Source organism: Toxoplasma gondii, chromosome XII (assembly GCF_000006565.2).
Source record: "Toxoplasma gondii ME49 chromosome XII, whole genome shotgun sequence".
Taxonomy (NCBI): domain Eukaryota; phylum Apicomplexa; class Conoidasida; order Eucoccidiorida; family Sarcocystidae; genus Toxoplasma; species Toxoplasma gondii.
The window spans coordinates 6,430,256-6,441,149 of record NC_031480.1 but is presented as its reverse complement, the minus strand read 5'-3'; the positions used below and the strand labels follow the sequence as shown (position 1 = coordinate 6,441,149).

Here is a 10,894-nt window from a genome sequence, read left to right as displayed (position 1 = left end):
CTCCCTTACCTACCTTCTCTCTCTATCCGCCTCTCTATGTCTATCTACCTGCGTCAATCTATCGCCGTCAATATCTGTCTATCTGTTCATCTGTGTCAATCTGTGGCTAAGGGAAAACCATTTCAGAGATAACGAAGGGGAGAACAGAATTGAGAGACAAAAGAGCAAAGAGAATGTTTGGCAGAAAGCTAAGAGAGAATTTAAAAGAAAGAGAGTTTGTAAAAGAAGGCTAAAAGAGCGTAAGCGTTTTCTCGCTGAAAAGGCGGTTGAAGGCTCGGATTCGAGACAGCTCTATTAGAGAACTTTCTCTAGTTTTTTTTTCCTCTCACCCCAAACGACTCCTGTCTCTGCAAGAAGCTTGAGCACTTCACGACACTCCACGAGACAAATCCTGGAGCAACATCCACACATGCCTCGCTCCGAATTCGCTCACAGATCAATTTCCTCCCTGGTGTGTCTGTACAGCTGCGCCAAGTCGTTCCTGAGGCGCTTTTCCCCATAAATGTTGACCGCGTCCAGTGCCGACCGAAGTTCCGCAAAAGCGACTTCTTCACCCGCAAAAGGGATGCGTAAAAAAATGTTTTCTGAACACTCGACGCGACAGTGACAGCAGTTATTGGTTCGAGAGTGCAGCTCATTTGAACTCAAAATCGAAAACTCAAAGGTGAACTGAAGATACAAGCGCACCGATGAAACAGAAAAAGCCTGCCCGTGAAAGGTCGAGACAGTTCCACCCTCCACCTTCTTACACGCTGAGACCTCCAGGGGATCTCGTCGACCAAGGCTCGGTCTTTTGAGAAGAAATCGAAACTTCCGCCTAACTTCTACTTCCAAAATGGCATCTATCTACACTCCCTCATCGCGTGAGGGTCGTCTCCACTGTTAATCCATGTGCATGTACCGACATGCGTCATCATAAATTTATATTTATATATATATATATATATATATATTATATATATATATAATTATGTTGACTCAGATACCTCTCTCCATCTCTACTCGTGTAGATGTATACAGATCTCTACGTAAAAGTGTATCTCTGTAAATCGGTACAAAGACTTTCACCCACGCGTGTTTTTCCCACAGCTGCATATAAGCGACATATATATATATATATATATATAACTAGGCATTTTTCTCGTGGATTTCTCTGTGTGTTTGTATAAATTTCTACATACAAGTGCCCCACCGTAGATAATTAGAGTTTTATCCATCTGCCGTACCCACGTCAATATCTGTCTACATATGTATATATATATATATATATATCATAGATACTCTATACACGCATGTAAATGAATAACTATCGAACTTGCCTGATGTGAGTATATATAGTTCTCTACAGACGTTTCTCGGAATGGATACATAGACGTATTGATCTACCTCTTTGTGTCCGCATATCAGTATCCACGCCTTACTGTAGATTCAGATACATTACTTTTTTTTCTAAAGCTACCACATAATATAGCTATATATATATATATATATATATATATAATTCGGTTGATCTGTTGATGCCAATATACATACTTTTGAACACGGTTGTTTCTCTGTTCAGAGGAATATAGGTGTTTATCCGCCGATTTGTGTTTATCCTCACACTCTATACACCTGTATACGATGACTCCCCGAGAGAGTTGGCGCACGGTGGGATGGCCAGGGTACTTCTTGTCGGGGGAAGTGAGAATTCTTCCGCGAGGTTTTGGGGGAGAGGTCTCGAAAAAAAATTGAAATCCACGGAGACAGCTCCTCGCCTGTTTGCGTTACACTGTAACAGGCTTTTTCAGAAAAAGACAAGCGCGGGAGAGAAAAACGAAACATGGGCGCGTTGTCGCACGCGGCTTTTACAGAACTTAAGCAAACCGCCCACACAACACGAACAACTCTCTCCCAGCTCAGGCGTGTCTATCCGCCTCAGCCGTTCCTGCGTTCTCACCCTTCTGTCTCCTGTTTTGGAAAGAAGGCTCGAAAAAAAAACCGGAAGCCAGCTCAGGGAGAAACGCGAGGCGTTCGCGTCAAACTTGACAAACGGTGGGGTGTAGCGGAGAAATGCTTTCGACAAATCTTACAGAGAAAAACAAAAAGTGAGCGTTTACATGGACCCAAAGGATTCGGGTGTCACGGCACTGACGGCGGCTGTCCGGGCCGCCTTGTTGATCCTCGCGAGTTTCTCTTGAGTGTTTCTTTTGCCTCTCGGGAAGAGCAGTTTTTCCTCCACTGCCGACAAGACGAAAGAGTCGTCTCTGTCCATCTCAGTGAGTGAGTCGAGTCTGCCGGCAACTCCCGAATTCGCCTTTCGCGCTTCTCCACAATCTCCACCTTCCCCGCTGTCTCCCTCTCTGCGTCCCCGCCTCGCGCGTCTCCTCTCGACTTTTTGACAAGCCAACGAAGAGACGAATGCGGCAGGACCCCCGCGCTGAATGCGCCCTCTTTCGCCTTCTTCTCCGGAGAACAAATCTTCATCTCTCTTCTCCTTTCCGCGCGCGAGAAAGATCGACCGGACCTTTCCCCACAGTCTCTGAGCGCTTCTTTGAGCTCCAGAAAAGCTGCGAGTCTCGAGACTGAGAGTCGAACGCGCGACACGAACAACGCGATCCGTCGCTGTCTTCAGAGCAGGGAAAACGAGAAGAGCCGGTACGTCCTCTTCTCCCTCCAAGAGGCCTTTCGCCTCTTGGGGACAGGACTTCCGCGCGCTGTCTCGCTCCTCTCGCTCCTTACAGTCTCTCTCCAGCAGCCGCAAAGACGCAGTAGACACACCTTGCATCTCCTGAGTCACCTCTCTTTCTGCAGCTGTTTCCATCCACTTTTCAGTTGCCAGGATCACTGCGGTCGTCTGGCTCCTCGCGAAAGCCACAAACGCATGCACGCGCTCTTCCACCGCTTCGCGCACTGCTTGGGCGGAGAAGACGCGGCGCCCGGCGTTCCTCGATCCACGCGTCGATCCCTTTGCCGAGACTGTCTCTCCTCCCGCCGTCGCTGTCGAGACTCTCGAACGCAGGAAGGTTCCCACCGCAGCGCGCTTCGTCAGACAGACGAGAAACACCACGGCCGCCACTGCCCCCGCAAACAAAGAAATCCATAAGTGCGAAACACCGCCTTCAGAAAGGAGGAGAGATTCCTCTGCGAAGGCCTGGGGCGACGCCTCCTCTACTCGACGCTGTCGTTTCAAAAGCATGGAAATTCCTGAACAAGAAGAACGGAAAACGACTCTCGGAACACCATAGGGAATCCGGCCTGACTCTGTTTCCCTGTCCTTCAGGAAAACAATACGATCGGCAAGACGCATGCGACAAACATGTCAAGAGGCACTCACATTGCCTTCTGAGGCCGACAGGCGATTCGGGTCGCCAACGACAGATCTCCTGTCATTAACAAACGTCGAGACGCAGATCTCCACTTATAGGCAAATACGCACATGCATGCAGAAGAGGGGCGCAACGATGCACAGGCGGCGATAAACAGCCATGCGCATGTACACGGAGAGACGGATACAGCTGTGAATCCTGTGCGACAAAGATGCTGACAGATCAGCCAGATTAGACAAAGATACAGGAACACACATCCACGGAAACGCATGCATGCACCTATTTGCACATACAGAGAAATCGACATACACAGGCGAGAGAGACAGTCACATATATAGGCATGGACGCAGACAGAAACACGTCCACCTACGTATTTAGACAAACACACATGTATGCATACATATATATATATATATATATATATGGATATATATATGAATATATACATATATATATATATACGGATATATATATATCGATATATATATATATATATATAGGGATATATATATGGATATATATATATATATGGATATATATATGGATATATAGAGATGAGTTGGACAGGAGTTTATCCCGTCTTTGTTTGAGAAGATACACGTCTCTGTTTCGTTGCAAGAGTATTTCAGGAACATGCAGTGGAGAGCACAGAAGAGACTCTTCGAGATTCGCGACAACGTACTGGTCACAGCGTCGCTCTCTGCGTTGTGTTGCTCCATTGAGAATGGCACTTGTGCGGAGTCAGTTCTCGAGCGACACAGAATCTTGGCTCCTACTCCGCAGAACATTTTCGCCTCGAAGATGTTGAATTTGCTCCACCCGCCAGTGCAGTCCAGATGCCACAAATCCCGAAGTCCTAGCCTCACAACATGCCCGTAAGAGTGGAAGCGAAGAGCCTGAAAAACGCGAGACAAAACAGCTGCGACAGCCGTCGGCAAACCGCCTGGAAATGCCCCCGAAATGCCGCACAGAAACGCTTTCCCCAAACGCATCTGCATGCACTCTCAAATACGTGTAGACATAAACGAACAGATTTAAATGCATTTACACAACTAACTATCCATACACACAATATGTATGCATTCTTATGAATACACGAGCTTGAATTGGCATGAATACACGAGCTTGAATTGGTATGATCTGCAGCCTGGAAGCAATGAGCATCGATCTGTCAAGAAGGACACAAATGGTACACACACAGACAAATATGTGTGTTCACGGGGAGAGACGAGCAACTCTGTCTGGGCAGTTTGAGTTCCGTGGACTCCAGATTAATGCGTTTGCGTACGAGGTTGCTTCTCCTCCTCAAACCGAGGGAAGTGTAGCAGTGCTGACGAAAGTGACTTTTCCAATTGTCCATGGAGGCAACGGCTTCCTCGGGTGTACAGGGAACCATCGCTCCTTCCTCGCGATCGATTGCGTCGTCTCCGGTGCCGCACTTGCAGCTGCCCTGGTCTTCGTCAAATGCGCCTTCTGCTCTGGAAAGAGACAACAGGCAGAGGCCAGGTTGCGAGCTTCGCACACGGTGAGCGGCGGAAGGCGAGGAGACGCGTTTTCAAACGAGGAGACTCCTCAGAGAAGAAGAGTTGAGACAGTCCGAGCCAGAGACACAGAGGCGCGCGCAAAGGGAAGGGGAAGAAGCAGCGCATGCAGCGAGAGGGAGAGCTGTACAGACCAAAACAGGGGAAGAGGCACAGAGAGACAGAGAGAGACACGGCCTTGAAAAGGCGAACGCAGGTGGAGATACGATACAGATTAAGAGAGATGGAGCGACTGAAAGCGACAGAAGGCGCACAGGCAGGGACTTCGCGAGACACACAGACAGTTGCTCACGTGAGGCTACGAGGAGATCTGGCGATCCGGTGACGCAGACAAGAACAGAACAAGCTGCAAAGACACATGCGCGTCCCTTCCGATATCGATGAGCAAATTCATGTCGGCCTTTCGCTCACCTGTCGACCTGCACGGTTGTCCAAAAACACGTAGTTTTTGTGATCTTCTCTGGACAGGCGCCTAAATTGCACTTTCGTCTTTCCTCCATGTGGTACGGCGCGCATGCTTCTCTGGAAGATCTTTGAGTGACTGCGCCTTTATCCGTCGACGATGACGCACCCGTAACGGGAATTCTCCATCGATACTGATATCCTTCTCCACACGGCACCGAACAACTGGTCCACTCTGACCTGAGAAAAAAGCGCAGGACGAACTGCAGCCTTTGAACAGAAGTAAATCTCTAAGGTGGTCCTTCTTTAATGAAGCAAAAAACTGTTTCTACAGTAACTGTGCAACAAACAGCCAGTTGATAGAGACGATCACGCCACCACCGGGAAAGCGCGCCTTTCTCCCCTTGTTCTCTCATCTTACGCTCGGTTCTCTTGTCTCGTCATCTTCTCTGTGCTTTTTTTCTCCTCACGCTCTCTGGCTACTCTGTTTCCCGTACATTCTTCCTCTGGCATCCTCGTTCAATTCCTCTCCCTCTGGTTGCTCAACATCTCTCCTCCTCTCTCTTCCTCCTCTCTCTTCCTCCTCTCTGTTTCTGTTTCCTCGTCCTCTTTTTCTTGGGTCTCCCTTCTCTGTCTTCTGCCTGCTGCAGTCCTCACCAAGGCCCTGTGATACAGCTGGATGTGGCGGCTCTGCAGAGGACGAATGCGACGCGTTTGCACTGTTTATCTCGAATTGTCGCGTCTCTTGGGCCGGTGTACTCGACGAACGTCCTCTGCGGACAGGAGTAGAAGTTCATGTGCTCCAGCATGACTTCCCCGCGCTCGGACGTGCAGCCTTCGTCTGCATTCTCTTCCCAAATCACAGGCTCCCATGCCGACATGCGCGCCACCGCGTCGGATTCGGCGCACGGCAGCCAGCCGTCCGGGCACCTGCAGCTTTCCGTGGAGATGTCGTAGCCGGGGAACTCCTTCGGATAGTCTGCGTACCTCACCGCTACGCACTCGTTGGCCGTATACACACCCGCGGCGTCGGACTCGTCGAGCAACGGCCGGACCAGGCTGTACAGACTCCGCTCCGACTGAATGCTCTGCATGCGGCGTCTGCTGAGCTGCGCCGCGAGGAGGGCAGACTTCAACGCTTTCTTCTCGCGATCGGCCAGCGTGTTCAGGTCGCGACCTCTGTGAGACTCTCGCGCCTCGGACGCCATCATCCCAGTCCTCTTTCTTCGCCACTCGCTCCGTCGCAACTTCCCCCCCAGAGCCTCCAGCGTCTGCCGTCGACTCCGAGCGAACCGGCTGAGCAGACGCACCCGCGCGCGAGCTTCTTCAACGGCGTCGGCGGCCGACTCTTGACTGCGAAGCGCCGACGCATCCGACAGAAACTCTCGCAATCGAGACGACAAGCCTCCGCGGCGAGTCCACACACGCGCCCGACCGCGCAGTCCATTCACTTCCTCAGGCGAAGAATCCGGAGAAGAAGAGAGCGAAGACGAGGACGAGGAAGAAGGGTGAGAGGAAGAGGAAGCCGCGTGATGAGACGGAGAAACAGGAGAGGCACTCGACGCCGGCGAAAGAGGAGAGGAGGAGGAAGAGGAATCCGCAGAAGAGCGAGAAGAGGAAGAGGAATCCGCAGAAGAGCGAGAAGAGGAAGAGGAATCAGAAGACGCCTTCGAGGTAAAACGAGAACTGCGGGGCGAGCGACGACGAGACTTCGAGGAGTCACCGGGATTCGCAGTGTGGGCTTCAGCAGAAGCGATCTTGAAAAAGAAGAAATCTGTACTGCTCTCCATGCGTTGGAGCGAAGGAGGGCATACCTCCTGACCTTCTCCCACCAAGAAAAAGAGAAGACACGAAAGGAGCACGACGAAGAATCTGTTCGTTTGAGGAGAAAAATGAAGGCCTCTGCGACACCTCGTTCGACTCTCACTGTCGCCCGTGGAAACGCCCTGCACTCTGCCAAGTTTCTCCCCGCCATTCTGCCCTCTCTCTCCACACACACCACTGCGCCTTTCTCTCTCTTCCTCGTCTCCTCGCGGTCCACTGGTCGAGTCCTCTTCTTCCAAGCTCATCGCCGCCGTAACGCGCGAAGAAAGCAATGCCGATCTCTTCTGCTTCCACGTTCTTTGCGAGACTCCCCTCCAAGTCGTCCAGCCTCCATCGGCTTCTGCTTCCCTCTCAGCTACGGCGCTCTGGAGAGCGCGCAAGCACTCCAGTTCTCGACGGTTCGTAGCCTTCCTCTCTTCAGCTGAACGAGGAAGACTGGGCTCTCCCTCTTGCTGGCGCTCGCCGCAGCTCAACTTCAAGCAGCTGACCTTGGACACACCCGCCGAAGAACATGGGGGAGCAGAGGAGGCAGAGGATGAAGCAGAGCGCGGGAAGCCGGCAGAAGGAGAAGACGGAGAGGAAACAAGAGAAGAAAAATGAGGAGGCGAAAAGGGAGAAGAAGAAGCCATCGGGCAGGAGGGAGAAACGAAAGCAGAACACGAGAAAGGAGAGAGAGAAGCAGAAAACCGACGAGACACACCAGCGGCACCCTTGTGCAGGAAGGAGACGCTGGACGCTGGGAAGCGGGCAGCTGAACCTCTGGCGGAGACCAGGAGAGAGGCGCTTCTGCGAGTCGCCGGCATCATGAAGAAGAACGGAAAATCTCAGGTGTACAGACAAATGAAAGCGAGCGAGCAGATTGCTGCAGTGTCCTCTCACTTTTCTCAGGTGTGAGCACCAAGGCAGTCGAGGCTAAGAGATAGACAGCTGCGAGACGAAGCTCGGAGAATGGTGAGCTTGGAAGAGAGAGAAGCACAAGAAGGATGCTTTCGCTTCAGAAAACGTGGAAGACCTGTGGAACCACGAAGGCGGAGTGTCACCCTCTCCATCAGTGCATGCGCGCGTCTCCCTTCGTCCTTTCCGTTTTCTGAAGGGAATACGCAGATTCAGACAAGACGAGAAGAGAGAGAGGAGAACAGAGCGCGCCCAGAGGGCGAGTGCCTCAGAAGCATTCTCGCTGGTCCTCTTGTTCAAACAGAAGGGATTTCATGCTCCTGCTTTCTTCACGAACCTCTTCGCAAACAGCAAGAGGTGCGTCTAAACTGCCTTGAGGAATCCGCCACAAAATATCGGATTTTCGAAAAACCTCTCCGTTCGCTCTTCCGCGATCATTTTCTCCGCTTCCTGCTCCGCCGAGTGCTAGCCGCCCTCGTTCCTCGCCTTCGCAGAAACGGATCTACCTCCCGTTCTTCTGCTACGCGTCTCGCCAATCCAGCAGATGAGGATTTTCCGGTGGAAAACAAGGGAAAAGAAAAGTGCTTCTGCTTCTGTCGCTTGCAATCCTTTGCCAAAACAGAAGCGAGTCGATCGAGAGAAGTGACCCGCTTGCTGCGTCTACAGCTGGCAACAGCATTCACACACACTACGGCACAAGCAGCAGACACTGTCTAAATGCAGCGAGTGTTTCCAGAGAAAAATCAATCAAAACAGACTTCCGATGGCCACCTGAGAATCAGTTCTTCAGCTTAGATGCGAACTCTGTAGTTTCCGCCTGCTAAATCCTACTAAACCAGGGTAGCGGGAACCTCAGAAACACCCGGATCGACACCTCATTTCAACACCCTCCCCCGTTTCTCCGAATATACGCCGAATCGAAGCAGATCTTGCGCGCTCTAGCCCCGCAGTGGATTTTGACGGTTTTGAAATGATTCTGCGCAGAAGTCGGGGAAATGGAAAAGCCAAGCTACGCAACACGATATTGGTGAGTTTCAGGAGTTTATTCTCCCTACCAGGGCCCGGATTTCCTCCCCGAACCGTCTGGCGTGCGTGCTTTCGAACCGTCGTCTGAGTCACCATTCTCTACCGTTTTCCACCCGCCTCTTGTTTTAGCAGTTTCAGTTTCGATTTCCATCGTCTGCCTTTCTCTCCTTTATTGTTTGACAAATTTATTTGCGGGATCGTGAGAGTCGAAGGCTTTCCAGTTACGCCTACCAGAAAGTCGGAATCGGCTTACAGGCTTACCCTCTCTGAGTCCGTTGTCCTTTTTCGCGAGAGACCCAGAGACACGGCAGCTGACTTGTCTCCATCTTCGTTTGCGTTCCTTGTTTCGTCTGTCCGTATCTCCTTCCTGAAGCGTTTTCCTTCTCCTCGTCCTGTTTCTGGGCACAGGCTGGTTTTCTTCCGAGCAGCTCCACTGTGACGTTCAGCCTTTTTCGACGTCCTCCAAAGATGATGTTCCCTGGCATGCTTCGCGAGGCCCCGAAGGAGCCTCTGTCTCCCAAGTGGAGGCTCGTTCTGCGAGTCGTCGGGTTTGTCGGGGTTTGTGTGTTAATTGCTAAATGCGCGGACCTAGCCGACATGCCCGAGAACAACCGGCTTGCGTAAAGACGAAAATGGCTTCTCGGCAAGGAGCAGAGACCAAAGCGGGGGGGTTGAAGCGGACGCAGAAAACTGTAAAGACGCAAGCAAGCCAAGCCAAGAAACTGGCGAATGCAAAAGATACCGGTGTGTCTGAGGGATGAAGCGGCGGAAAATAAACTCGTTAAAAATGCGCCAATATGGTGGCAGAGGGGAACTGCATCAATTCCTCTAGAGAGTCGGCGAGAGTTTGAAAAATTGTTGCTTTGAACAGAACCGTGGTTGTTTTTGCGCAGTGTCAGTAAACTTTCCTCCGGACGCCAATCATTTTGTAGCCGTCAAAGGGTGTCGACCGGATATTCACCGTTCTGCGCTGTGCGAGACTGCACCGACCTTCTTTCTTGTGCAACACGCTGAGACGTTGCCCGTTACGTGGACATCTTTGAGGTGCGCAGTTTGTCTGCGAGAAAAAGAAACGTTCCATTCGGCAAATGTACACGAGAGTCGTGGAGGTCGCAGACAACCTGCTTCTGCGCAGACCTGGAACGTTGTCGCTCTGCTCAAAAGCCAGGTTCACCGTGCACTCCGTTTTCTGCGGTGCGAACAACCTGCAGAAAGTAGACAGATCTTGGAGCACCACAGATGCAAGAAAGGACTGGACGCGAGGGATGAACGGATCCGTAACACACGGAAACACCTGAAAAAAATACATCTTCCCTTTCAAGCCAGTTTGTCAAACACTTCGCAGCGAGGATGTGTCATCGATGCAGTGCAGGAAAAAGCAACACACGAGAGAATCTGCAGAGCCCTTTAGGGGTCATCGCAATTCTCAAGCGTCTGACAAAGAAATGAACAGCGTAAACGAAAACCGAACCAAGGTCGGCCAACTGACAGTTGCTGCTGCTAGCACGCGGCCTCCACTGTGACGAAACGTTTATTGAGTAAGAGAGAGTGCCTGTAGGGAAACGCAGGGCGTTCTGTCAGCTTCGATACCGATTTGCTTCTCAGTTCGCCGTTTACAGAAGAGGCCGATGAAAAAGGCGTCCAACTTCCCACTTTTTCCGTCAATCGGTCCCTGCTTCCTGGCAGTCTCTGCGCTGATTCCACTCCACCGCAAGAATGTAAGAACAGCTATATTTAGGTCCTACAAAAAGTGATAACCGTTTAGTGAAATATTGGGATGTTTCCAAGATTTACAAGTGTAATGATAAAAATCGTTCATTTTAAAATTTGAAAATTCAGGTATAGCAGAGATCTCCAATATGTTTCATAAAGAATATAAAGAAACATCTTTCAAACGAT

The 10,894-nt window shown here is 50.9% G+C and overlaps 2 protein-coding genes across 2 annotated transcripts; one reads left to right on the top strand and one right to left on the bottom strand.

Moving 5' to 3' along the window:
• Positions 1-1,515: 1,515 nt before the first annotated feature.
• TGME49_277910 (thrombospondin type 1 domain-containing protein) lies at positions 1,516-8,751 on the bottom strand. Its single transcript, XM_002370455.2, has 5 exons — positions 5,909-8,751; positions 5,261-5,491; positions 4,597-4,786; positions 3,991-4,204; positions 1,516-3,186 (listed from the first exon to the last, which is right to left on the bottom strand). The coding sequence occupies exons 1-5, from the start codon at positions 7,879-7,881 to the stop codon at positions 2,096-2,098; spliced, it is 3,699 nt and encodes a 1,232-aa protein (XP_002370496.2). The 5' UTR covers positions 7,882-8,751; the 3' UTR covers positions 1,516-2,095.
• Positions 8,752-8,930: 179 nt separating this feature from the next.
• Positions 8,931-10,071, top strand: TGME49_277920 (hypothetical protein). Its single transcript, XM_002370456.1, has 2 exons — positions 8,931-8,996; positions 9,404-10,071. Exons 1-2 carry the CDS (start codon positions 8,940-8,942, stop codon positions 9,617-9,619), a joined length of 273 nt encoding a protein of 90 aa, XP_002370497.1. The 5' UTR covers positions 8,931-8,939; the 3' UTR covers positions 9,620-10,071.
• Positions 10,072-10,894: the final 823 nt, after the last annotated feature.

What these genes read in the sequence shown, in the direction of transcription:
- TGME49_277920 (XM_002370456.1), top strand. Translation starts at nt 8,940, where the DNA reads ATGATTCTGCGCAGAAGTCGGGGAAATGGAAAAGCCAAGCTACGCAAC. An exon ending in AGCTACGCAACACGATATTG is followed by an intron (nt 8,997 to 9,403) that starts GTGAGTTTCAGG and finishes TTCTGGGCACAG; the next exon opens with GCTGGTTTTCTTCCGAGCAG.
- TGME49_277910 (XM_002370455.2), bottom strand. Translation starts at nt 7,881, where the DNA reads ATGATGCCGGCGACTCGCAGAAGCGCCTCTCTCCTGGTCTCCGCCAGA. An exon ending in AGCTGTATCACAGGGCCTTG is followed by an intron (nt 5,492 to 5,908) that starts GTGAGGACTGCA and finishes CTTTTTTCTCAG; the next exon opens with GTCAGAGTGGACCAGTTGTT. An exon ending in AGAGAGCGACGCTGTGACCA is followed by an intron (nt 3,187 to 3,990) that starts GTACGTTGTCGC and finishes CTTCTTGTTCAG; the next exon opens with GAATTTCCATGCTTTTGAAA.